Here is a 27,792-nt window from a genome sequence, read left to right on the forward strand (position 1 = left end):
TGTCCTGACTGTAGCATTACACTCGAGTTACGCCGAGACGATAATTTACCGAGTAATTCGGTAACCCAAGTCAATATCCGTTTCCTTCAGTTTCTTTTTTAGACCACCGAGCGAGTTGCAACGCATCCTTTTCATTCAGAATTGGTTCAAACTCAAGTGTGCTCACTGTGTGCATTACACACTGTGATCCACGATGACTCCAGAGCGGCCGGCTCGCGCCGCCAGCCGTCTGTCCCGTGAGCGCCATGGAGCCGGTCGGCAGCATTCTCCGACCAGTTGTGAGGCACGCACCGCCCCTTTTCCGGTCTGGTGTCGTCGCTACTCCGCTGGGAGACGTATACCGAACGGACACTGGACAGACGGCTATACCGTGCTGCAGTGCAGTCGCGCTGCGGTAGTGGTTTCAAGTTCAACACATAGCCACCTCACTATGCTGGTCCAGACTTATTAACGTCTACACTTCATATCACTTCACATCATCGCCACGTTGAATGTATAATGAATGTTTCGTTCCGCCGAAATGATGTGTCGCTACATACATGCATGCTGTTTATCTCCTTGTAGTTTTTGGCAATGACACTGCGAGTGAACACGGACTTTGTGCGGCCCGCAGGAGCTTCAGCAGCTGATTGACGAGGCCAACCAGTCGCTGGAGGAGTCCGGCACGCCTTCTCACGAGATCATCGTGGCCGTTATCCACCGGGAGATGATGGGCGGCAGCATCGGCGTCACGCTGGCAGGAGGCGCCGACTACGAGAACAAGGAGATATCGGTGGGTCGCCGGTTCAAATATGGCAGAAGGCGTGTTTTACGAGATTAAAAAATGCTCTTTCGTTTGAAGTTTTCTATGCGCTAGCTCGAAATCACACATGTCTAATTTATTTACTTTCTGCGAAAAAAAGAAAATTGGAGAAGTCCTGATATCTGTTTTAACTATGCATAATTAAATTGTTACACGCCGTGGTCTGTGAGACGTTTACCTACGTCGTCTATTGAACAAAATGAAGGAATTATTTATTGTGTCTTATTTTTGTTGAAACGTTAGAACGCTAATTAATGAAACGTTTACATTGATAGACACTGTAAACGCAATGCATCCTGGACCTGGACCCGACCCGATTCCTAGTTCTGCCATTAAAAATGCAATCGGCCTGTTATGTAATGTCTCGTTGCTGCGCGAGTTGTCCACATGTTCGATAGGTGTCGAGGGCAGCGGTGACCGGTTATGGTACCTATTTATCAGTCCACTGGATCAGCTGTCAAGTGAATTTATAGGTGATCCATTCTGTACAGCGCGATTACTCCATTGGGTTGCATTACTTTCTTTCCGAGACTGGTATGATTGTGGCACAATGGTGGCACATAGGGGAGAGGCGGGAGAATTGGGACGCAGGAGAATAGGGACACGCCAATATTTAAAAAATGGGCAGCGTCCTTGCACGATTTTTGCCTTTACCTTTTGATTCGATGTGTCGTGCAACAATGGGAAGCCTCAGCAACCCTTTTGTGTCCGTCGGTTGGGCTGTGCTGTCTGAGCACCAAAAAACTTGTTTTTTCGAGTGTTATTCTGAGTTGTCTGTGTATTGCATATGCCAAACTATCTTTCTTTCAAGATGTTGCGATGCTAGCTAAACACCGTCTTTATGCGATTGCCAGATTGCATGAACACGCTCTGTAACTGACAAATGACCGAAAAATTGCGCGATTTGATATGGTGGTGGTGTGGGAGAATTGGGACACCAAATGGTGAAAATGGTAAAATGGTGCAAAAAGATGTGTATTTACCTTCATGTTTTGGACGGGTTTGCATCTGCGCCCCCTATCCACAAATACATCAAAGCGAAGACCAAGAAATCTGAAAATGTACATTTCATGGGAACATCGTGATCGTGAATGACAATCCCGGCCTTAACGAAGCAGATAGTGTGAATATAAGTTCCAACGTATCAATTGATTGCCTAGGCATAGACAGATCAAAAATTCGAGATAAAAATGTTGTCCCAATATCTCATTTTTATGTGTCCCAATTCAGCCTCGTGTCTGTCCCTTTTCTCCTGCGTGTGTCCCTATTCTCCCCAAAATAAGTGTTTTTGTTTTTCTCCACACATAACCACACCACTGCATACGCTCGGTTTTTTATGATGGCATGCTGCAGAGAAATGGCCTATCTTTTATTGGTGCTGCACGAAGCAGCTTGGCAACAATACTTTTCAAATAATATCTCAGTAAATATGGCTTGAGAATTAAGTCCCAATTCTCCCGCCTCTCCCCTACATAAATCGTATCTTGTGATGCAAGTTCTGATTTACACTGGCAACATCGATTTACCATTAAATAGGTACGTTTTGTTGACATGTATTTGCTTACAGTCATTTCTATCAAAAAATGGATCGCTGCCTATTTACGATCCAATATCGCTGGCACTTGTCCGAAAGAATGTGCACGTAAAACGCTGTAACCATAGCGTTCTGATTTAAATACAGGTTGACTGAGGCTTGGTAGCTCGACACCCATGAACAGGTGCTCTGTGCCACAGTCTCAGCCACGCACAGAACCTTACGTAGATTCCAAAAGCGTAAATAAGTAGTAACTCGAGGTTAAAACCAATTTTACTGTAGGGAAGTGACCTGTCGCATTTGTGATTGTACACTTGCTCGGTCCGAGATACGCAGTCTTGCTAACAACATTGACTTCCTGATAGGCTTTCCGCCAACGGATTTTGTACTTCTGCTCTGAGTCATGTTAACCCTATTAGTGGCAGGCTCCTGGCTACCCCATATTAGTGGCAGGGGGGGGGGGGCTGTTTACGACCCCCCCTTGATATCTCGAGATCTAACGGGCCGATTTTCAAAATTCAAACGGCATTCGATGTGGCTCAACGAGATCTACATTTCTAAAAAAAAAAAAAAATTAAAAAATGTCAATAGGGGGGTAGAGGGGGGTAAAAACGGGCAAATTGCAGATACATTTTAGACTGTTTATCACGGCCAGGTTTCTGAACCAATCTTAACGCAACTTTTGCCGATCGATAGAAAATGAACCAGGAATTCACATGGATCCTAAAAATATGCATTTTCAAAAATCATAGGCGGATACAGATCATTGAGATTGGGGGTACACAAAAAGTATAGTAAATAAGGTTTTTGTTGGTACTGTTTCTAAAAAGGGTGGCAATGGTCTTGTTATGTTACAATTTTCTTATGAGAGAACGACTAAAATTGTATTGGTCATGCATAGGCGGTGTCAGGGCACCTATGTTGGGAGGTAAAAAATAACCCCCCTTTTTGGACGCCTGGATCCGCCTATTATAGCAAAAACGTGTCAAAAGAGGATGCACAATAACTTTTTATATGTTATCACATGATACCTTTCATTCACTGTTCGTAAAACTGGTGCAGCATCGTGATCTTCGCCCAAATGACTCGCTTCACGAATAGGACCCCCCAATTCCCAGTGCTCTGGAGCCGCCCCTGGTAAAGTTATGAACTTGAAATTTTCAGGGAATGTGCCCAATTTAGTTTTAGGAAAAGTCAGAAAATTTCAGCATCGTTGCTTCAGTGGTTTCGGAGATATTCCCGAAAAACCTGAGGGGTGGATAAAAACAACCCCCCCTGCCACTAATAGGGTTAACACTAGCCTAAGAGCGACGCGTGAGGAATGGATACAGCGGTCAATTCTTTTAAACCACCTGCCACCGGTCTTTTCCGCAAATAGAACTACTGGCGACCATTTCCGCTTCCCAGGCTTCTCACGGAGAATGGTGCTGGTCGCTGGGTACGTCGGCCCTGTGGGGCTCGAGCTTCTGTCACCCTCTTAGTCGATGTTCAACGTATTTGAGAAGTTATTGAACGTTGCCTTTTCGTGATCTGCTTGGGATAATCATTTATGCGAAAGTGACATCAAAACGTCATCTCACTTTGTAGTTAAAATCAACTGCAGTACACATTCCATCTTAAATAGCTGTATTTTAGTAATGAGCTCACTTGGTAGCTAAAATCAATGTTGTTTCCTCCAAAGTCCATCGTAATTATAACATTATCGACTATCGTTATTTCAAAATCCGCGAGGTCGCATGCCGCTATCGCGTCGCCTCAATATTTGATCATTGCAGATGCAGTTGCCCTTTAGCCATTGATGCTATTACAAAGCTGAATAGCCACAAAATATTGGATTATATATTTTTCGGAGTTTGCATGCACGACGTGCTGCGATTTTCTGCGGGTCGTTCAGTTCTCTGCAGAAACGAGTAGAACGACGTGAGAGGAGGGCGCAATGAACCTTTTATGATGATCAGATGTGCTTGGTTTGCGATAAACCCATCTGCAAAAGCCAAGAGGGAGCAGCCTAACTGCCTAGTCAGTCTTCCATAAATGGTAACGCCTGGCTCGACCGTCTCATATTTTACCTCCAACAGCCCTATAAAACTTGCCTCGCCTGAGATTAAACCACCACCAATTTGTCGCTAGTGCGACATGGCACGAATCGCTTTCACGCAACATGCACTTCGCTAAACACGTAGGGGAAGCCGGGGGAAGCCCGGGCGCGGGGGAAGCCCGGCCACCCCGTTTCCGGCTAAATTATTCACAATAAAATGCTCAACTGTTTGTCCTTACAGCGTGGCAGCTAAGCTGACGCCAGCAAAAAAGTTAAGGCTGACAAAAATTGCATATTGTTAAAGTTATAGCGCAAAAATGATATTTTAAGGGTTTTTAGCTAAAAAGTGAGATATGTTGCACTGTAAATGTTATACCATACAGTACTAATATTTATACGAATGTTATGTAAGGACCGTTTAAGTGTTTGTAGTGAGGGGTGACAAGGCAGGCTGGCTTAAGTATGACATTTTTTTCGAATATCGCTGTTCTAAAATAAAAATTAGCACATTGGGGTAACCCCGGACGAGTGGCCAAGCTTACCCCCAACCGAGAGCGATGCCACTAAACCACTGTTTTCCATGAGATAATAGGTACTGAGCAGGTTTGGTTTACACCTAGATCAAAGATAAATTTCGAAAATAAACATGTTATCATAGACAAAGCCAGTCATGTCACTTAAGGTCAACTAGGGTCAAACTACGTTTTTGCAGATAACGCGACAGACAATGAAGCTAGAGCTTCAAAAATGCTGTCGTTGTGTTCTTCTTCATCAGCCGAGTCGAATGATATGCAATATGATGCATTAAGGTAAAGAGATAAATAAATTTTAAGGAATTTTGAAATGCACATTTTTTGTCAATTTTGCATCACGATTTTCATCGACCTGTACTGTATATGTAGTAGACGCTAGCTAAAATACCAGTAGTGACATAAACTCTAAGATGTTCAGAGCTAACCAGTACCTTAATATTTCACTTTCCGTTAATATTTGGAAAACACATAATGGTTTCATCAACTCGTTGTAAAGCGCTGGGGAGGTGGCCGGCGTTACCCCTATGCCGGGCTTACCCCAGAAAAATCAACACTTTTTTAAAACTCGATTTTCTCAACCTTATACTTATTCCACGAAACCGAATTTTTGGGAAAACACGGCCAATGAACTTAGCTAGCTAGCTGGATATCAACATTTTATACAGCACGTATGGTATGTAATAAAAATGAAAAAGAGCTTACTATGCCGGGCTTCCCCCGGCTTCCCCTATTGTCCACCGTTGATGAATGTCCTGGGCTTACCTTCACGCGGCGCGAGCATCACCGTGCGACAATAATTCACCATGGAATGTTTGTGCAGTTGGCCGCAGCCCATTGTGTGGCCTGTTACAACCATGGTACCGAATTATTGGACAGTGGCTCGGCAGGGCACTGCAATTGTCGAACACCGGAAAACTACCGATTACCAGACATGAATGGAGATGTTTTAGTTGTTTGATGTCTCCGAAAAGACAACAAACATTGCTAGCAATTTTGTCCTTTTGTATTGCACATGAACCGTCCAATTTAAGCAGGATTACATATATCCTGACGATTTATAGTTCACCGGCTGTTAGATACGATCGCGCATCAAACTTTATTCTTCAGTGCTGCAAATAGACCATGTCATTGTATGGATGAATTTTTATATAGCACTTTAACGATTTTGTTCATCGTGGTACGATGCATTGCGATAAAAATTATTTACAAAAGTAATGCAGTGATGTGTCTATGTACATGCCGCTATATGTACCCATTTGTATGCTGCAAGACACCTGCCCCCATCAGTATATTCAGCTCCGTTGTCTTCCCATTCGGCTGAGATGCGTGTTCGATGCCCCTTTTTCCCTCCGACGGCTGACGGCTGCCCGTTCGATCGGCTGCAGGTGAACAAGGTGATCACCGGCTCGGTGGCTGACCGCGACGGCCGGATCAAGAAGGGAGACCGCGTCATCTCCATCAACGGCAGGTCGTCCAAGGGCATGTCCCACCGCGAAGCTCTCAACACGCTCAAGGTCAGTGCATAACGTGCGCGCACCTCTGGGTACGCTGGACAATGGACATATGTAGTGGACACTGGGTGCTGCACAAGTGGACAGAGAGTCCACTTGTGGCTCAGATACGTTGATGCGTTGTGGCAGAGGTTAAGGTATTTTGTGGATAGCGTTACGAGTATAAGTGACAGCCGAACTGAACTTCACGAACGTTCGCATATTGCAACTTTATGGCAGAATTATATTTGGTTCTACGCTGTTTCAGCTTGCACAACTAACGGATTGCATGACCTTTGTGAATTCATTGAGACTCGGTTTTGTCTATACACAGACATCTGTTTACTTCCGTTGTGTCTGCTTCCCGTACTTCATTGAACTCTTCAGATCACGGCCGGACTCGGTCCGGCAGCCCGCTGTTTCCCAACCATTCTCCAGCGGTGTGGGGAGATGCACCGCCATTTGTCATGCGTCCAGCTCTGAGAGGCCACAATCACAACACAATCGCACTCATTCGGCCGCTAGCTGACAACCTTTCCTGTATCCGCATAGCTCATCTGTTAAAAATCCAAGTGGATGTCTGTGTCACCTAGCAACGGTCATGTTTGGCGCTGGGGTTAATTGGGCCGCTTCATTTGGCTACCCTGGCGTGTCGAGCCGGACCTGGGCTGCCGCCGCTTGGGTGCTGCGCGGACCGCAAGGTCGGCCGGTCGACTCTGCGCGGCCGTGTTCTGCCTCAGGTGCGCGCCCGCGCCCGTGGCCGATGTGCTGGAACTGACCAGTCACCGCCCGGCTATCAGCGGCCGGGAGGGGCGCGGGCGGCCGGCGGTGCGCCCGAGTCGTGGGCGGTGGGTGGAGGTCGTGAGCCGACTCCAGCTGCCTTCCAACGAGCCGCCCGGCCGGCCGGCGTGGGCGGCGGAGGGGGCCGGAGGGGGGGGGGGGCAGTGTTTGTGTGCCTGTCACGACTGTGAGGTCCGGGGATGTCTCAAGTAATGGCTGACACAGCTGTTTCAGTTCTGCTGTGTGTCGGTGTGTTTGCCTCTGTCTCGCAGCGCTGTCTCACTATGCCGATTCACAGCGGCACAGACCGCCTCTTGTGTCTCGGTGCTGTCCTGTTTGCCTTTCTCAGCGCCGGTCCGTCTGCGCGCCGCGTACCGGTGTCCCGGTCCGCCGACCACGACCACCTGTGTAATGTGTATTCCACCTAATTCTCGCCGCGGCCGTAATACCCCAGGAGCACCACCCGCCCTAAGCGTCCCTGACCGCGCTCTGTTTGACCCACCCGCAGGCGCCGCGCGCAGAGGTCGTCCTGGTGCTGTCCAGGTCACGCTCGGTGACACCGCACGACCCCAACTCGGAGGACCAGCGGCCCTCCATCAGCACCATGTACAGCCGGCCACCAAAGATCCTCGAGAGCCCCATGGACAGCAAGAGCCTGGCCTCCGGTAAGTGCAACGTCAAACGTGACAAACTCATCAGAAGCTTGTTGCACCAAAACCCTACTTAGGTAGACTCAAGACTGCAATTTACTCATTGCCTTTCACCAGGTGGTTTGCCGCGGTAGTTAAGCTTCTACAAAAATAATTTGTCGATTCTGCCGAGGTAGGTGATTTGATGCAAGCTTCAGGTCGGCAGCAACGGGCCCCGAAAAGGAGTCGCTCACTGCATCCCGAAACGCGCCTCCCTTTGTATCCACGCTGGCTGGGCACTGCCATGACCATGTAATTACGCCTCATGAGCGGTGCGGAGAGTGTCTGCCCATGTCGGGTGACTCAAGCCGTGCTGGAGCATGTTGCGCTGGACTTAGCACGGATAAGATGCGGCGGGCCAGCCGTATTTGCGGAGTTAGGGACGGCTCGCCGTGCCGAGGGTTAAATTCGGAGCTTGGCTCGACATGGGTTCCATCTATATTTAGTAGATATTTGGCATGCGAATGACCCCAAAGGGATTTGTTATGGATGTCCGGCTGATATTTTGCACGCTGCGGTATACGGAAATGCTTCAATGGACGAATGTTTGAGATTGAAGCCCAAAGTTTTTTTCTGGATTCATCTCACCTCGCAAAATCGAGATGACGACATTAGACAGTCTGTCAAGGTCTGCGTTTGACACAACCATTCATTCGCCCCACACAACCGACCACCACCCATCATCCGCGCCAGTAACGCTCTCTCACGTAGCGCTGAGACATGTCGTCCCAGCGGAGATTTCATCCCGGCTGGCCTTAATTCGGCCACGATCTCCGCGGGCCGGTTCAGCGGTACAGCTGCTGCGCTGGGACACACCGCGAGCGACATCTGTCGGTCATGGGAGCGTCAGTGGCGCGCGGAGCGGTCCCGCCTCTCGGCGGCCGACACTAGCCAGAACTCAGCGGTAACACTCGCCATGGGCGGTATGCTGGAGTGATGCGGGATGGGTCTGATATAATTCTAGCGACCTGGGAGGTGTTGGCCACTCTATGTATGCAATGGGGTAGCTATGTCACTCTCCATGAATCACTCTCGATGCTCTATATATCTCGCCGTCGCGGCTCAACAGAACCAGTTCGAGATAAACAATCGCACACTATTATCGCGGTCATTATCGCAGAGCGCGTAAGCTACTATTATGTCAATAACTATCGCATGAATTTTAATGCCAGTCTCTCCCCTGAACCATCCAGTGAACGGAGGAAAGAGCGCATGTGTTTTTACTGGATACGCATCCCTACGACCGGCCTCTTAAAGGGACACTCCCACCTTAACCCTCGCCCGTATAGGGGGGGGGGGGTCGAACGGACCCCCCCCCCCACGGTTTTTCGCAAATAACTCGCGTAAAAAGCGGCCGATCGCGACGAAACTTTCAGTACCCTCGCGTTCATCAATTTTACACCTACCCCGAAAATTTCATGACCCTGACCCAAATGACCTTTGACCTGTGACCTACTTTTCGAGACCATGTTTGGCCGGAATCGCGATCCGGCGTATGTCGGCTAGCATTAGCCGCGCGTTTGCAGTCTTTTCGTGGTTTCAAGCGTTCAAACATGTGATATGATGTTGCCCCCATGCATGAGGGTGGGTGTCAAGGTCACCTGAAGGTCAGGTCAGGTCATTGACCTTTGATGACCTCGGTTCACTTTTTCGAGTTTTACATGTTTCTATACCAGTTTTTGGAGCTGAATTCGAATTTAGCAACCATATGAACATTTACGAAGTAGTTTTGGTGCCTTCGTAACATGTTACGAAGCTGTTAGAGGCGGTTGCCACCTACTACGAATACCCTTACTGGTTGACCTGACCTGACCTGACCCGACCTGGCCTAAATGCATGAAGACATCATCTGTGATCAAAACTAACATGATATTCGTGATCAGCACCCCGAAAAAAACCCATAGCAGCCACACTTTACGACGTTCTAACAGGTCCCGATTTTCCCGACTTTGGGGTCATTGACCTGACCTGCAAGGTCAACCAATGACCTAGGACCTTAAAATTGGGTATCATCGGCTTCCTCTCGTCACGGGCAACACGCTCGTTTTTTTCCGCGAAGCTCTAGCTCGATCAGGGGCGAAACGGCAAGGGGGGGGGTCCAACGGACCCCCCCCCCCCCTATACGTTCGCGGCTGGAAAAACACCAATACGGGCGAGGGATAACATTAGTTTTGAGTTGAGATAGCCAAATTGGTGGCCATGGCCTGCAAATACCGGTTTGGGCATTCACAACATCGAAAAATGCTTTAATTCGAAGATAGGGAATTTCAAACTTGCAGTTTTCGGATTCTAAGGGGCTAATGCATTGGAATGCCCCCTTAGAATTTGTGACGTCAGCGGAGATCTAACGATTTTTAAATCTTAGACTAAAACCATCGTTAACACGTGGTGGTATACGCTGCTTTGCGCGCAACGTCTGCCGCACTTTAAGGCTGCCAAATTATTGCTTCCAAATAAAGTCGCTAGTAACAGGGGAGATCCCAAAAAGTAAACAAAAGTAAAAGCCTAATATCTTGAAAACCAGTGAATATTTTTCGGTGAAATTTGGTAGATATTCGTTTTCGCTCTTTCTGAACCAAGGGACATCACTTTCATGCCAATTCATTAACTTTTTTGAAGGTGGGAGGCACGGGCGTAGGAACGTCATTAAAAGTGGGTGGGCCACCCTGTCAAGGGGCCTCCTTTTCCAGGGGCCTCCTATTTTCAGGGGCCTCCAACTTTTGCCTCGTCCTGCTGGCTGCTTTCAAGTATGACCTCCAAATCTAGCTTCTGAGATCGGGCAGATGCACCCAGGGGCGTAACCGCTTAAGCAAATAGTGCGGAAAGTCCGCACCATTTTTAAAACTTATTCCCTCTCCGATTTTTTTTAGAATCTATTTGCCGCAAACGGCGCATGACCCCTGAAAACCCTTACACAAATGTCTTCCTCGTTTCCCAGGTGCCCCATTAGCTTCATAGGCGCCCCCTTTGGCATATAAGCGTCCTATGTAGGTATAGTCATCAGAGACATCCCTATATGTCCCACAGTCGCCCCGTTGTCGCATACAATGTGCGCTTATCATAGGCGTCTCTCTTTTATGGACACTTGAAGGCGCCTCTCTTTGCCATGCCGGCGCCCCTGTTTCTTATGAATGCACCCCCATGGCATTGATCAGTTGCAATTTGCAGACCTCTATTGCATGTGGACGCCCATATATGTAGGCCTCAGAGGCGCCCCTCTTTCGCATTGAGGCGCGCCTATGGGCTTCATAGGCGCCCCTCTATTGCACGTAGGTGCCCTACTGTCTCAGAACCGATCCCCTTTGGCATGCAGGCGCCCATCTTTCGTACGGAGGAGCCGCTGTGGTTCTTAGAGACGACATGGTGCTCCCAGACGCAGATGGGGCTCTCGGAGTCGACAGTGTGGGACCTTCAGTCGCTGATGGGTGCCCGCCAGATGCGGACCCTCAGAGACGCCGGTATGGGGCCCTCAGAGATGCCGGTATGTGGCCCTTAGAGACACCGGTGTGGAACCCTCAGATACTTCAGTGTGAAGCCCTAACAATTGCTGGTGTGGAGCTATGAATGTGCTGGCTTAAATCCCTGAGAGGCCGGTACATGGACATTAGAGCTCAGTGAGAGCTTGTGTGGTGCCTTCAGTGGCCTTCTGGAGCCGTTAGACATCAACATGGTGCTCTCAGGAGCCGGTGAGTCCTCAGAGTCACCGGTGTGGGGCCTTCAGAGCTCCGAGATACTGGTGTGGGGCCCTCAGAGGTGTCGGTGTGGGTCCTTCAGATGTACAGCCCACCGCTAAAGTAATGTGTGGTTTTACCAATCTCAACGGTTGGCTTTGACTGGCGATTGTTTAATGCGGAGTGCTCGAAAAGAAGATGTCAATAGCTAAAGTTGCAGCTGCAAGGGTGACGATACATATAAGCTACATTCAAAGTTTCATTGTAGTCTGGTTAATCGTTCCTAAGCTTCAGAAGCAGAACATACCCATGACTGAAACCCCACATTACTTCTGCTGTGGACTGTACCTATAGAGCCTTGAGATGCACAGGTGTGGTGGCCCACAGAGGCGCCGGTGTGGGGCCCCCAGAGCCACCGATACAGGGCCCTAAGAGACACTAGTATGACCCTCAAAGGCGCCGCTGTGTGGCGCTCATAAACACTGGTGTGGAACCATCACAGGCGGGTGGAGCCGTTAGAGGCCGGAAAGGGCCCTTAGATGCCTACAAGGAGCCTTCAGAAGCCGGCGTGGCACCCTTATGGGGATAAGCGTGTCTACTTAGGAGCCCTTGAGGTGCTCTCATGAGCTCTGTGGGGCCCTATCGAGCCGAAATATGGTCACGGCCAGTTGCCGCCGCATGGCTCTTCGGACTATCATTCTCAGGGGCCTCATCTGCTAGTTTGAATAGAAGGGCCTCTAAGACCATCAGTCTCATGGGCCTCCTCTGGCTAGTATAAATAGAAGGGCCTGTTAGACCATCAATCCTAGGGGCCTCCTCTGGTTAGTATAAATAGAAGAGCCTCTCAGACCATTAATCTCAGGGGGCTGCTGTGGACAGTATAAATAAAAGGGCCTCTCAGACCATCAGTCTCGGGGGTCTCCCTAGGAAAGTGTAAATGTGGATAGAGGGCCCCCTCAGATTCATTAGGAGTGGACCTCTCTGACTTTCAGTCTCAGGGGCCTCTTGTGGCCAGTATGAATATAAGAGCCTCTCAGACCATCGGTCTCAGCGGCCTCTTCTGACTAGTGTGGATAGAGGGCCCTCCCAGACCACCGGTTTCAGGGGCCTCCAGTGGCCAGTTATATGAACAGAAGGGCCTCACAGCCATCAGCCTCGGGGGCCTCTTCTGACTGGTGTGAATATGAGGGCCTCTCATACCATCAGGCTCAGGGGCCTCCTCTGCCTAGTGTGAATATAAGGGCTTCCCAGGCCATCAGTCTCAGGGGACTCTTCTGACTGGTGCTGGATTGAGGGACCTCCCAGACCGAAAGTTTTGGGGGTTTCCTGTGGCCAGTATGAATAGAAGGGCTTCTCAGTCGTTCAGTCTCATGGGCCTCTTCTGCCTGGTGAGATTATAAGTGTCTCTCAGGTCATCAGTCTCAGGGGCCTCCTCTGACTACAGTGTAGATGGATAGGCCTCCCAGACCATCAGTCTCAGGGGCCTCTTCTGACTATTGAGGATAGAGGGGCCTCCTCTGACTAGTGAGGGTAGGGGGCCTCGGCTAGACCGCCAGTGTCAGGGGCCTATTCTGACTAGTGTGGATTGAGGGGCCTCCCAGACCACCAGTCTCAGACCTCTGACTAGTGTGGATAGAGGGGCCTCCCAGACCGCCAGTGTCAGGGGCCTCCCCAGACCAGTGTGGATATTGGGGCCTCCTCAGATCCACTAGGGCCTCTCAGGCCATCAGTCTCAGGGGCTTCGACTGACAAGTATGAACAGAGGGCCTCCTTGGATCCATCACAGCCCCTTGGAGTCCGTGCGTGGGGATTCGTGGAAGTTATTTTTACCGAGTTTGTTTATTCTGGAAGGTGACGACGTCCTCTCAAATCGAGACGAGGGGCCTCGAGTAAAAAGTGGGTGGGCCAAAACACATGGTTGGCCCCCCCACCTCGAAAAGTGGGTGGGCACTTGCCCACCTGCCCCCCCCCCCCCCCCCCTGTTCCTACGCCTATGGTGGGAGGGTCCCTTTAACTCTGATTGATATTTTTTTCTTACCATTACCTGACCTGCAGCTGATTGAGATTGATCGTAATTCCCCATGCCAAATATGTATAATGCCTTCGTTTGACCTCTCTTTACAACCATTGCATCTGCAAGTGTCTGACCTCCATGTGTTGATGCCGGTGTCACCATTATTGGACACTCGTTTGGCCAGTGTATTTCGACTTGTAAGTGACCCATAATCTGACGTCATTCTGACTTCCGTCTGACCTGCTCTGGACCTCGACCTGACCTCTGTGTGACCTCTGGCAGAGCTGGCGCAGGAAGACGAGTTCCGGGGTCCCCCGGTGACCATTTCGCTGAAGAAGGAGGGCGCCGGTCTCGGCTTCAGCCTTCAGGGCGGCAAGGACTCGCCTCTGGGAGACCGGCCACTCGTGGCCAAAAAGATATTCACAGGTACGCATGCAGATATGTAACTGCATAACGATGTTGGTACGTTTTCATAGGTTTTGCTAAACGGGACGACATCAAAGTCCCTGGAGCAGGTACTGACTTTCAACTGTAATTGCCTGTAAAAGTGCTCCTTTACCACCAGCTGCTTACTTATGTTTACGTTCCCTGCTGGTGATATCACTTGCTACTCCGGGAACCAAAAGGAGGAAAATGCTATAGCTATAATCCACGAAATTTCGTGTGTAGTAGTCCCGGGCACTGGGTACGACGTCTAGTAAATGCCAAAAGTAAGTGGGTTCGTGGCAAATACTAACACGCGGCGTTCGGCCATGATTTCACATTGTCGTTTGTTTGTGTTGTTTTTGTTGGGTTAGGCTCTTTCAGTCTATTGAGACCATTTCAGGGCCATGGGATTGGAGGATTGGGGAAACAATGGGGCAAGTTGACCACCGACTGGTGCGCAGCAGTAGTTCAAACGTTAACCCATCTGGTGGAGAAGGGAGTGCTCCGGTGGAACAGGCCACACAGCTACTCAAAGGGGCCCTCTCCTAAAGGGCGTGCTGCTTTCGGAAGTGGCTGTCAGCCTAGGAGTGACTGTCGGTGAAGTTACAGACACTAGGTGTACAACAGCCCGGTTGGGGCTGCCCTAGCGATCACTTGGCTCCACTTTTGTTCAGACTGCGTCAGCATTCGCTTCTTACCACAGGGGGCGCTCACAGCTCCCTACTGGAGATGCACTGAGAGCACAGCTCCCCTCCCACTCTGACCAGTGACCAACCCCTCACGACTGGCACGGGTCGCCACCCAGCGCTGATGGTCTCCTGCGACAGAGGGCGCTGGCAGTTTTGAGATAGCACTAGCTGCAGCCTCTCCTTTCACTGTCGCACTACAGATGGCTCTGACAATCCCCCACGACCAGCACGGCAGGAAGCGCTGGCAGCCTCTCCTGTCTTACATCAGGCGGAGCTGATAATTCCTTGACAGGCGGTATTGACAATCCTACGACATAATGATGCTGACATTCACTCACGACAGAGGGCGCTGACAGTCTCCCTCCCCTCTCGACAGGCGGAGCTGCCGACAAGAGTGGCCTTCTGCACGTGCGAGACCAGATCCTGGCGATCAACGACCAGGACATCACGCACATGGCGCGCATCGAGGCCTGGAACCTGCTGAAGAAGCAGCCGGACGGCCTGGTGCGCCTCACCATCCGCAAGTGGCTGCCGAACGGGCCCGGCTCCGGGGCAGACGCCGCCACCCAGCCCCCCGCGGCGCCGGCGGCTGACGTTCCCACCTCTCCAGAGTCGGCGCAGGAAGCCCGGCCAGCGCCGGCGGCCGGCGTGGCCCGGCCCACGGCCCTACCGGCGGCCGGCCGCGCCGACACGCGACCCGTCATAGCCGGGGTGACACCGAAGGCGGCGCCGCTGGGGACGCCCGCCGTGGTCCTGCCACAGGCCTAGCGCCACCTGTGATCGCGGAGCGACCGCCCGCGCTCCAACCGTGATCGATTGTGACCTACCCGGAACGTGAAACTTGGTAACCCAATGATGTTTGTGTCACGGGCCATCTTTATCACACTGGGTCCGTGAGTCGGGCCGTAATACCGTGCCGACCTTTCCCCCAGCTTGTGTCCGTCCGTGCTCTGATCGAGACAGAACCGTGATTGTAAACGCTCAGACGAGTCTCGTCCGTCTTCCTAGCCGTGAGTTCCGTGAGTTGGACTCAGTGAGTTGGTTCCCGTTTCCCGGAGCCGCAGCTCATGTTTCGTGCAATGAGTGTGCTGATGTTAGCGAGTGCCGTGTAATGTGTAATGTATGTGTGCCTGTGTCACGTGCGAGGAGCACGCTTCTACCCCACTGATAATTTATACTAATACAGCGTTTGTAATGTAATACACTTTGACCAGTACTCGGAGTGGTTTTGGGCAGGACCTTGACTGGTTGGGGCGACATCTACCCTGGCGTGACGGTAGACATGCATCATGACTTGCAACTAAAGCGGTACCCACTGACTTTCACCTCAATGAGTTCATGTTTTGGCAACATATTTAACCTACAGTCTAGGTTTGAAATAATGCTTGTCGTATCAACGGGCAAGCATTATTCCCGTGATATGGCGGCCAAAACTGGCAGTCCGACCCAGCACCTATGTCCGATCAGTGTAGAGCAGCTCACCGTTGGCCATTTACTTACTGCCGATATTGCATTTCAAGTTACTTCGTCAATTCAAAATGAACTAGACGCGAAAAGCAACGTCTAATATCCGGTCATCGCTATCAGCAACCATAGGTTTCCATCTATTTTATTCATTGCAGTGTGCTGTTACGAATCGCCTATTTTAGAGGGACATAACCCATGGGATGTGAAGGGGGACCGATGCTAACTTACACTTTTGACGCTACGTTGGGAAGATGGCAGCGGGATAATGGCATTGCCCGCTCCTTAGTTTTCACATACTTACCTCTCTATGGCTGGTTACACATGATAGATAGCACAGCGGTATTAGCTGGTGCGTGCCTCCCTCCCTCTGGGCAGTTCCAACTGATCAGTCATTGCCGAGCTTGACATCTCTCCACCGGATTACGTCAGAATCAGATCTTACGCGCGTCGCGTAGTGATTAGGACATCAACGAGTGTTGCCGAACACACATTCCGGGTCGACTGGCCAAAACTAGTCTGTGGTTAATCCCAAGTCAAGAAGGTGTCGATCACCCAGCTACGCACGCATGCTGCCGAGAAGAGCACTTTATTAATATACTTAGTAGACTGGGCATCGTTGTTTGTTAATGATTTCAAAGGGCCGCTTTACATTCGAAATCATACATGCCGGCTGTAATGCTGGCTGTTCTACGATGCTGTCCACCCAGTGCACCTTTGTAAACGGATAACTGCCAATTCACTCGCATATTGGAACGGGAGCTTGAATTCCACTGGAGACTGCATATCATTTAACGACAGTAGCACCACAGATTTGGAGACTGCAATAGTACACACTACAGTAGCACCACAGTCTTGGAGACTTCAATAGTACACAATACAGGAGCACCACAGGCTTGGAGACTGCAATAGTACACACTACAGTAGCACCACAGGCTTGGAGATTGCAACGGACACACCACAGTAGCACAAGCTTAGAGACTGCAATCGTACACAACAAAGTAGTAGCAATGCAGGCTTGCGCTTGGAGGCTGCGATAGCACTTACCACAGAAGCACTACAGGCTTCGAAACTGCAAAAGTACACACACTACAGTAGCACCGCAAGACGGGGACTGCAAAAGTACACACTACGCACTAAAGTATGGAGACTGCATGTCAGCACACAACAATAGCACGGCAAGCTTGGAGACTGCAACACTTCACACTGCAGTAGCACCACAAGCTTAGAGACTGCAATAATACACACAACAGTAGCACACCGTGAGTAGCACAAGCATGGAGACTGCAATAGTGTACACAACAAAAGCACCAAAAGCTTGGAGACTGCAATAGTACACACTGCAGTAGCACCACAGGCTTGGATACTGCAACAGTACACAAATAAGTAACACCACACATACCTGAAGACTGCATTAGTACACACTGCAGTAGCACCACAGGCTTGGAGACTGCAACAGTACACAAATAAGTAACACCACACATACCTGAAGACTGCAATAGTACACACTGCAGTAGCACCACAGGCTTGGAGACTGCAATCGTACACTCCACAGTAGCACCAAAGGCTTGGAGACTGCAACGAACTACAGGAAAATGCACCGTTAGGCGCCGGGCCTGCGCATGATTGCGGAAGGCACCGGCATGGGTACCGGCTATATCACACATTGATCCGATAAATGAAAAGACAGAAGGTTACCGCCCTAATATGAAATAAACTTTATATTTGGTTATACTTTAACCCGCGCCCCGCTGGGCTATTCAGCCATACGCGCCCTGCTGGGGGGGGCAGATTCTGCCCCCCCTGTCTAACTTCCGAACCGATGGTCGTAGAAAGACGGGGAAAACGGCAATCGAAAGCTCTCAACAAGGCGGATCTTAAGAGCCCAAATTTTTTTGCTTAAGTAGGTCAGAGGTCAGGTCAAGGTCAGGTCAAGGGTACAAAATGCAAGTTTCTACAGTATTGGCCTTGCACCGTAGTTGCCGAAGAATGGACTGAGACTGATTGCCCAAAACGTGTTCTTAGACTACCAAGACAATATTCGTTGCACACAATGTCATTCAAAGGTCAAGGTCAAGGTCAGGTCAGGTCAGGTCAGGTCACCAAAAACAAAATATAGAAAAGGGCATGTGCGACACATGTTTTATGGGTCATTTTACTCATGGAATTGAATAGGCACACTCAATAAGTGATATGGACCACCTCTGGATGAATTTCAGGTCGAGGTCAGGTCAAGGTCAGGTCAAGTGAGGTCAAATTTTGAAGTTGGTTGTTAAGGCCTAAAAAGGTGTCTATTCGATGCAGTTTTTCACGGCGAATCGAATGGTGCTATTTTTATTTTCGTACGAGGTCTAGAACTTCCAAAAAAATCATTTTTCAAAATTTTTGTGTGTCGTGACGTCATAAAATTTTGAATAACTCCCACATTTTTGAACCGATTCTTCTAAAAATTGGTATGTAGGTGCACATATACCACTTCTTTGACATATATTCCGGTTTTTTCGATAAACTCAAAATTTTGGATTTTATAAATACTTTCCCAAAAAAGTCAGTTTTTTGGAAAAATTTTGGCCAAAATCCAAAATTTTCAAAAAACCGAGATAGCCATATGATAGACAAAGTAGAATCACGTATAAACTTTTTTGTTACGTCTTGATTCCTTTAAAAATGAAGAAGTTAGCGGCGTTGGAAATTTTGCCGTTTTTTAGGCGAAAATGGCGAACATGACGTCACTAAAACGTCAATTTCTCAAAAATTTTCCGACGGATTTCGCTCAAATTTTCAGGGAACGTGTCAAATTGATATATGATAAGGTACTGAAAGTTTGACGTCGCTGGCGTAACGCGTTTAGAAGTTATTGGCGAAAAACGGGAGGGGGGGCAGATTCTGCCCCCCCCCCCAGCGGGGCGCGGGTTAATGAAAAGCGATACCGACAATAATATCAATGTGTACATAGACGATTTTTCAGTGCAACTTTATTTTCGGGTGTCTGGTCTCGTCTTCCCCGCAAGTTGGTGAACTCTAAGCGAAACCAAAATAACCAAAAAGCAATAAATACGAATTTGCGACAGCAGTAACAACTCTACAGCTGACCATCATAAGCAGGCGACTGACAGTCACAACAGCTGGTCACCGGCCGACTTACAGACTCGTCGGACCGCACGGCGACCTTGCCCGACTGACACTGTCCACCGAGCGCCTCAGAGGTATCTCTGACCAGTCAGATTAAGATGGTCCAGTTGATTTAGGGTTGCTTCACTCGGTGCTCAGGTGGATTAACTTTATTTCACGAAATTCTTTTTATTTTTCTATTTGTATGTCACAACGGCCGAGAGCTCAGCTACGTTCAATATGTCGGACAAGTGATCAGTCACAGAAAAAGTACTTACCGACCTTTGTAAAAAAAATTAGCCAATGTTATGGTGCAAGAACAGCCTTGATCTTATTTAGACTGGCTAATAAAGGGCAAAAGCTTATAGCTATATGTAGGTAAAGGTAAGCAAATCTGCAATATAAGATAGAATCATTGCAACAAGCAGAGTTTTCATTTCATTCGCGGTTTAATTTACGCAAGACAAACATTTTATTGCAAACTGCAGCGACAAGGCCCCAGAGCGTCAAAACAATGGGCAATTTCAAGGTAAACTGCATCGAGCATTTTGTATTTGTTAAGGAGGCGTTTGAACTTCCACGGGACTTGTTGTTGGCAAACTTACAAATCTCACATAATGATGACAGCGCACTTCTTTGACATTTTGTTTGAGTCCTCGTCCAAAGAAAAGGCGAATCGACACCATATGGTCGGCAAAAAAAGAAGACTATACTTAACGCATCGTCAAGAGCTTGATGTCAATTGCTTTCTTAATACTTGGTAAAAAGATCGAATTTGATCAGGTTTACTGAACACTGATATAGTGTGAAATATTTCCCTTCCACTAGGAACACTTCAAGTACAGCTTCATCCTCCCCCATTGCATTTTCTCTTCTGTATGAGCTTCAATTGCCTTTGTCTCGGATTGTTTCGGTCAAATACTTTAGCCACCGGTTCATAACAGTTACATACCCCACAAGGGACGAGCTGAAAAATAGGAAACAATTAAACGCTACAAAACCAAATAAATCGCACCCTAAACTAGTCAATTTGATCTAAGTTGAAAGTCAGGCTATCACAGGTCACCAATGGTCAAGTTATTCTCGATTTTGAAATGCAAATGGATTTGACACTCTATTTGCCTCTAAGGCTCCAAGGTTCCAAGGCCCTGAAGTCTCTTGAAGCCGTGCATCAAAAATCAAAATTATTTTATGTAAAAAAAAATTATGCTATGAGGAGTTGTTTGGAAAAGATATAATGTTGACAAAATAATTACAAAAAAATGCCCGAAAAGGATGCATGCAACTCACTTTGACACAATATTCGCAACTTCATTTGGACGTTGCCACAGCGCGCTGCCTGGATGACTACATTGGTATCTCCCGACCCCCACAGTCCTTGCACGTGCACTGAAGCCTTGCGGGTGAGTCCCGGCGACACGTGGTGCACGGCGCGGCACCGCGGCACATTGTGAAAGGCATGGCGGTGAGATGACGGCTCCTGGTCTCCGCGGTCGAGGTGGCGGCGGCGGTCAGTCCGTGACCTCGTGTGAGCTGGGGCGGACGGGGACGGTCGCCACGGGCCCAGGGTCGCGCCGCGCTGGGTCGGCGGCCACTGGAGCGGCTGATCCTGTCCCAGACGGTGGTGACGACGGGCGCGGAGAGGACACCATCGCCAGTCGGTGATCGGACGGCAGGGAGCCAGGAGAGACGGAGAAAAGACGCGCATAAAAGGACGGCAAGTGCAAGGGAAGTTGACAACAGTGTGACGGAGAGACCACTGGCGGTTGGGAGGACTGAGCGACTCAGGCGTGAGGAAGACGAACAAGGTGACATTAAATAGTCGAGTAACGCTACTGATAGACTGTCTGCGAGAGTGGGAGGACTGAGCTGTCGGCGGTGGACACTGGCGAGACTGAGCATAAGGCGGCAAACTCTGAAAAAGTGGGCTCAGATTCGAGGTGTGAAGTTCACCCGACAGAGGAGGGAATTGTGAATAGACAGTCATACCCAACGTCACGACGGCTGCGAAAGACGGAACTGCAGGTCACCTCGGGCCAGAGCGGGCCTGTCGAGTGTCGAGTCGCGTGTCCCACCCGGCGGGTCTGTACAGCACGCGGCAGCCGCGGCCCCCAGACGACCTTGCCGTTGCCTCTCAGCTGATCGGTCGTCCGCTCGTCCGGCGGGCTCGGACCGCCTCGGCACAGGTGAGTGGAGCAACGCCTTGCATCAATGCATGAACGCCGAGAACGGGGGGCGGCCGGGCGTATAGTTGCGGCACCAAGCGATTGCGGTCGATAATGTCATGCAGCGTAAATCCGTTATTTGTTCAGAGAATATGTCGTATAGAGTTAAGTCTCTGCAAATCATTTATGTTTAGCAGAAGCAATCAAGAGACATGATTGCGTGCTGTGTTGATATTGCAGTGCCTTATTAGGAATGCCCGGAATGAAGTATCAAGTAACTAACCCTTGTAGTCGTTTCTACACAAGTATGAATTCCTTCTGCCGATGAATATGCGAGTGCATAAGTGGCCCCCGTGAAAGAGATGAAGAGAGATACGGAGGCTCGTCTGGGCATCATGCTGACCTCCGAGAGCCCATGCCGATTTTTGAGGATCCCATACAGGACCTGTCACCTGCCACACGTCATTTCCGACGGACCTACGTTGGAATCTCAGGGTCCCGACGCTGACACCAGATAAACCAAAGTCGGCTTCCGAGGGGCCCCACAAAGGTTTTTTTAACATCCTTGAGCGCCACACGCCGATGTAGAGGGTCTTACGTTATCCTTGATGGCCCCACACCGGCACCTGAGCCCAACAGCTCACGCCGCGGCCTCAGATGGGTCAGTGTGGACCTTTGAGGGGTGCCACGTAGGTTTCTGAGGGTTCCTTTGAGCCTTTCGAGTTCACGCTCACGTTCCTTTGGGCCCAATGACGCGGACCTCACATACCTACGTGTAGTGTAGGTATTCCTTTGATGAACAACATCCGCATCTACCTATGGGATCTACGTATCATCTGGAATCAGGTAAATCCAAATGATCAATGATATCTCTCACTGGTAGGGAAAAAGTGCACCGTCAAAGTCACGATACCGGTCAAATTCGTTTCCCTTTCACGAAATGCCAACTGTATGCACAGCACGGAGGTTTGCTCAAGGCAGTTTGGAACACTTTGGAAGTGCGCAAAAATGCACTCTAGTGTAGATTTATAGCGGGACGCATTTCATGAAATGCACGAATTGCGTGGTAGCACAATTTGCATATCTAGGTACCAATAATCAAGAAGTGTTGAAATGTGATTTACGGTAGTGACTTGTGTCACGGAGGGACACGTTCGAGGGACGGCGGCCGTGATGGCCGCGGAGATTGCTACTGCTGGCTGATAAGCTACGTATTCGTAACTTCTGCGCCGCCAACGGGAACGCTAAATCATATCGCCTTCCTTTTAATGCTTGTCATGTCTGTAATGTTTGTCATATTTGGCAACACAGGCGCGGAAATCGTTGGTGTTGTGCGAACTATGAACCTGGTGTAAGAAGGGCGCATTGTGAAAGAGCTTGGGGGTCCTATCGCATGCGAAAGGGAAATATTATCGTCAGAGAACAGATATGATCGTTTTGACGGCTTATTATTGTAACTGTTTTTTTTTTGGGGGGGGGGGGGCGCATGATGAATGGATGACCTCAGTTGAGCCGTGACCCGCTCAGCCCCCGCCGTGAGTTGGCTTCGCGTTATCGGGACCGCCGCTGACAACCCGGGGTAGCGGCAGACCGACTGGCGACACCCCGCCGGCCGCTGAGACGGCGCCGGCGCCGCACAAGGCCCGACGTTGCGTCACGGAGCCGATGCTCGCCGATGTGGCCGGGCCGTGGCGCGTGCGCAGCTGACACCGAGTGCGCTTACTTTCAGCCTCCGGGCCGACCGTGACGCCATGGCCGAGTTACGCCAGCCGCGGGCCGGGCCGCGCACGCCGCTGCTGCTCCTGACGCCGCTATTGCACCTGCTAACGACCGTGCACAGTGGAGCGGAACAGGTTTCAGGTAATGTGTTGACTGATTGCTAACAGCGATCGTCCCACCCCGCAGGCTCCAGACGGGCGTAACCTCGCCATCAATCCCTCTCAGAGGGATCAGTGTTTGTGCGCGCCCAGCTCTCGGGAGTATGTGGGTCAGCCCTTTGCCTCAGGTCACTAGCTGTCTGTGGTTCGCCCGGTCCCGACGAACAAACAAACCAAGTGTCGAGAGATGGTGAGATGGCGAGCCTTTCTCCGCCGCTCGTTATAGTGGCCGTATTAGGGGAGAGACGCGGAGGACCAAAAACCTGTATCGAACCTGACTGTATCGAAGGCGTTAGATTAGAAGGTGGTGATGAAAAATCGGCCCAAAGTGGAAGTGCTTATAGGATAGGCTGGCTTTTCTAGCAGAGGTGAAACAATGCCCGTAAGCGACCGATGCCTTTAGGTAGAAGCAGCTTCAAGACATGTCACAGGCACAAAACTGTTAGCAGGTGCGTCGTAACTGCTTTGCAATTGAGGCAACTGTCATGCATTTTGCACATTGTGCATGGCCATGCCACAACACGCCACTCGCCAGTAACAGCAGAATTGCCTCCAATCTCTGCCTTTAGTCTCAACCGGCTGGCGGCCGCATATCATTGTTTATCGATTCCTCCGCTACGGTTGCCTCACACATGGGTCACGTTTTCATGCAAATTACTCGGGATTTAGGGACTCATCAACAGTGTAATCACTGTGCATTCTCTCGCCTCTTGCAAATGACACCACCGCAATTCCCGCTCACTCGACAGGCGACGCGCTGGTGGACCAGCTGGTCGCCAAGCACGCGCCGTTGCTGTTCCTGCACCCGGACGAGCGGTGGTTTCCCGGCGACGTGCTCGAGTTCATCTCTCACGTGCACGTGCAGGACGGCTCGGGCCAGCGCCGGCCGGTGGTGGACGCCAGCCTGCCGGTGGGCAGCCGCAGTCTGGACACACATCTCGTCACCAGCCTGCCGCCAGGTCAGTGGATGTGGCAGCGCCGTGGCCAGTACCAACCAAAGGCCGTGGCTGTAGCCTGTAAGTCAGCACTGATGGGGGAGCCCACCCACACGCAGCGTCATGAAGATCACGTCGGAGAGCCTCCTGTAGAATGAAAGTCAATGGGGTATCCCATAAATTTTTGATTTCATGGGGGCATTTCACGATATGAGATAGATATGAGAAATGAGAAGATATGAGAATTGTGAATCATCAATCGTGCGACTGAAAATGTATCTCAAAGTTATATACCGCAGTTAATAACAGCGTAGCCCTAAAAGCTCAGCTGGGTATCTTCTCCAATAAGCCGCAACTCCCCGTCCCGTGCGACAGGCCTGGACACCGAGCAGGTCCGCCTCCACCCTCCAGTCACCCTCACCTCCCCCTCTTTGTCCCGTCTGGCAGGTCTGGGCACGGAACAGGTGCGTCCCCCGCCGCACCTGCGCGGCACCAGTCCGGCCACCCGCCCGGTACCCGTCTACGTAACGGTGTCCCGGTGTGACACCGGTCAACCGACCGCCGATCTTCTGCCATCATTCACGGCCACCTACTGGATGTTTCATCCGTTCAGCGAGGGAAAGAAGGCCGCCGGCCGGCTGCGGGGGAGTCATGTTGGCGACTGGGAACATGTCAGTCTTCAGGTGCAGGTGAGGAATACGCCAGAGGTAGAGGGGGAAGTGAGATAGGTAGAGGGGGAAGGATGGGACGAGAAGTTGGGATCGACGTAAAGGAGGTGAAGGAGATCGTAGACCCTCTGGAAAAGTTTAGAAGCATATAAATATTCCACCGATTCCGAGTTGATGAAAATTCGAACGATATTAGATGTAAAATTCCATTGATGGGCGATTTTCATGTAAGAATTGTTCCCAATATCGCCAGTGTTCACTGATCAGTCATATGCTTGTCGAGCGTTGCCGTTGCCGCATACCAACCGACCGTCCGCTAACGCGCCTGTCTCGCCAACAGTACGGGGAGCCGGTCTCGCTCTACATCTCGGCTCACGAGTTCGGAGCCTACTACAACTACAACAGGGCCACCAACCTGTATCAGTTTGCGTCGCAGGTCAACAGGGGCGGCTTCCCCGTCAGCCCGCAGTACCCACCCACGGTGAGTTCCATACGTTTTGCTTGCTTTGCATTGTTCAGTGTTATTTATTTATTCATTTGTTTTATTCATGGAAATTCGCGAAGATGCATAACGTTCATATTAGTGTTCAAAATGAGGAAGGTAAGAGAGCTCTAGCAGTATGGTGTCTGGTGATTTGAATAGTTTCAGGTCGAACAGTTTTATCCCACTTCAGAGCTGAGCCAACGTTACTCGGTTCCAACCGAGCATATGACGCCACGGATGTCTGTCTTCCTTCCTCAGCTGCAGCAATCACCCAGAGCTGTGAGTGGTCACCAGTCCACTGACAGTCCATGTTCCCTCCCTCAGCTGCAGGTGTTCCGAACGCACCCGGTGCTGTACGTGGCCCGCGGCTCTCACGGCCTGTGGCCCTCGGCCGGGACACACGTCTACAGCCGGCTGGCGCACCTGTCCGACGTCACGGCCGCCGGCACGCCGTGGAAGACGTGGCAGCAACTGGAGCTGCTGCACCGACGGCCGCCCCAGTGGCTGAGCTTCCTCGGCCGCTGGGGCAACCCGGCCGGCTGCTGGCACCTGCTCGGCGCGCTGTGCGCCCTCAGCGGCGGACCCACCGGCATCCCGCTCAAGGAGGCCGACTTCCAGTGTCCGGCTGAGGCTGGCGCCGCTGCGGAGCCGGGCACCGGCAGGGGCCGCGTGTACCCCTCGCGCTGGGTGCAGCTCCTCGGCCGGCGCTGAGCGGAGAGGGTACCAACGGGTAGGGGAGGGCCACCTGGGACAATGAATAGACCACGGGTATACCTACTGTCGTGCGAGAGTCACTATTGTGCATGGAAGGTCAGCTAGGCATATCGTGTCTAGCAATGGAGTACTACGGCCCAAAGATCATTGGTGACAAGCGCATCCAATGAGTTTCACATTGGTGTGAAAAACAAAAATATTCGACATGTTTTACCAGTACCAAGTGCCTAGGTGAAACGATTTATCGACTGGATGGCTCTGAACAGACGAAGTTAATTGTCCTTCACACGAAGAATGACCATGCATTTTGACAAAATGCAACCATGCGTTGCATTTTGTCACTTTAGCGGCATCGCCTGGCATGTAGTCGAGATACCTACCTATAACACGAAATAAAAATCGATAGGTATTGATAGATGGGGCCCAAGGGAGTGTAGGCACCTGCATGCATTTTACGAGGGAAAAGAAATGTCGGGTGTTTTAACTGCCGCACAGCCTTTAATTGCCACCCGAATAGCGTATGGCCACAGGCGGTGAAACATTTATTCGCTTCATGGCGGTTCTTCCAGGTTGCTGGACCTTGCCTTGTCGAATCTACCACGGCATGGTCGGCATCTTGTTGTAAATAGGAGTGGTTATGCAACGATCTCAGTCTCATATATCGCTAAGTCGCATCACCAAACTGCCATTTCTCATATCATCACGGTGTCGAGCAAACAACTAGAATCATCAATGACTATGTCACGTGTGGATAAATAAAAATCAAATCGCTATGAGCCATGCCTTTGCACATCGTTGATCGTTGCGTTCGTTGCGTTCTTGGTTGCGTTCTTGGTTGCGTTGATGCAGAGAGAAAAAGAACAGGCCTGTTCGCTAAGAGAACTCCGCCCGATATACCTCGTTAGGGGTTTCGTATACTATTTTGAAGTATTCTTGCAACATTACAAAATAGTCTCAACCGTAAATTTGCTTCAAACAAAGGGTCAAGGCTGCTGCTACATCATAATCAAACCGGTTATACCAGTAAAGCCATATCAGTTAACACATAGGTACCGGTTGTTATTTTATCATCTGTGATATGTCGAATCCCACACTGTGAGTACTGAAGCTACGACGATGTCCCTACTGAGCCGAAAATCGAGTTCAATCGAAGAAGATTTGCGCGCCATGCTGGATTGCGACGAGTCTGATGATGAATTTCCCGAGGATGCCATTCCAAACAAGGAAGAGATTCTGAAAAGAGCGCAAGACTGGCAGAGTTTACCAGCCGACTTTGTGCGGACCTACTCAAAGGACAAAAAGTCCCTCAAGTCGAAATGCCAGCAGCGCGTTCCAAACGTCTGGAGCTTCTCGAAGGGAGACGAGCTAAAACACCAGACAGAACGGACGACATGTCGCTGTGGCGTGGGCGACGGCTTCACCTTCTTCCTGGAGAACGTCAACAACAAAGAATTCGCTGCCAGCATTGAGTCGCGCGACTTCCATCCTGACCTGCAGAAACCGAGAAATCCGGCCAAGAACATTGCCACACTGATCCCGGAGGAGCTGCATGTAAAGCGCTACCAGCACAAGGGAGACCTGTCTCTCATCCAGGACGAGTACACTGTACAGAGCCAGGATCACGGAGCACACCGGACTCGCGTGCCGAGTCGAACACCAGTGACGCGCGAGGAGGTCCTCCGGCTCCGTGACGTGTTCCGTCGGCTGC

The 27,792-nt window shown here is 50.3% G+C and overlaps 2 protein-coding genes across 3 annotated transcripts in view; both read left to right on the plus strand.

Moving 5' to 3' along the window:
- Positions 1-15,882, plus strand: part of LOC122366424 (serine/arginine repetitive matrix protein 2-like) — a 32,862-nt gene extending 16,980 nt beyond the window's left edge. The window contains exons 3-7 of the mRNA XM_043338672.1: positions 614-772; positions 6,293-6,421; positions 7,686-7,842; positions 13,834-13,977; positions 15,043-15,882. Of these exons, the coding sequence (XP_043194607.1) occupies positions 614-772; positions 6,293-6,421; positions 7,686-7,842; positions 13,834-13,977; positions 15,043-15,434 (981 nt within the window). The 3' untranslated portion in view covers positions 15,435-15,882. The remainder of the gene's footprint in view (positions 1-613; positions 773-6,292; positions 6,422-7,685; positions 7,843-13,833; positions 13,978-15,042) is intronic.
- A 4,847-nt stretch (positions 15,883-20,729) lies between these two features.
- LOC122366434 (putative vacuolar protein sorting-associated protein TDA6) lies at positions 20,730-26,364 on the plus strand. 2 transcript variants are annotated; one of them, XM_043338685.1, is made up of 6 exons: positions 20,730-21,427; positions 23,136-23,266; positions 24,033-24,242; positions 24,666-24,907; positions 25,227-25,367; positions 25,695-26,364. In XM_043338685.1, the coding sequence occupies exons 2-6, from the start codon at positions 23,158-23,160 to the stop codon at positions 26,079-26,081; spliced, it is 1,089 nt and encodes a 362-aa protein (XP_043194620.1). In that variant the 5' UTR covers positions 20,730-21,427; positions 23,136-23,157; the 3' UTR covers positions 26,082-26,364. The 2 variants fall into 2 exon arrangements, with proteins under 2 accessions (XP_043194620.1, XP_043194628.1); XM_043338693.1 differs by lacking the exon at positions 20,730-21,427 and having other exon boundaries at positions 23,107-23,266.
- Positions 26,365-27,792: the final 1,428 nt, after the last annotated feature.

This window comes from Amphibalanus amphitrite, unplaced genomic scaffold, assembly GCF_019059575.1.
Source record: "Amphibalanus amphitrite isolate SeventyFive unplaced genomic scaffold, NRLGWU_Aamphi_draft 000029F_arrow, whole genome shotgun sequence".
NCBI classification, from domain to species: domain Eukaryota; kingdom Metazoa; phylum Arthropoda; class Thecostraca; order Balanomorpha; family Balanidae; genus Amphibalanus; species Amphibalanus amphitrite.

Excerpts from the sequence above, each read along its gene's own strand:
- LOC122366434 (XM_043338685.1), top strand. The coding sequence starts at position 23,158 with ATGGCCGAGTTACGCCAGCCGCGGGCCGGGCCGCGCACGCCGCTGCTG. Across the intron at positions 24,243-24,665 it reads CGTCACCAGCCTGCCGCCAG|GTCTGGGCACGGAACAGGTG; the intron begins GTCAGTGGATGT and ends CCCGTCTGGCAG. Across the intron at positions 25,368-25,694 it reads GCCCGCAGTACCCACCCACG|CTGCAGGTGTTCCGAACGCA; the intron begins GTGAGTTCCATA and ends TCCCTCCCTCAG.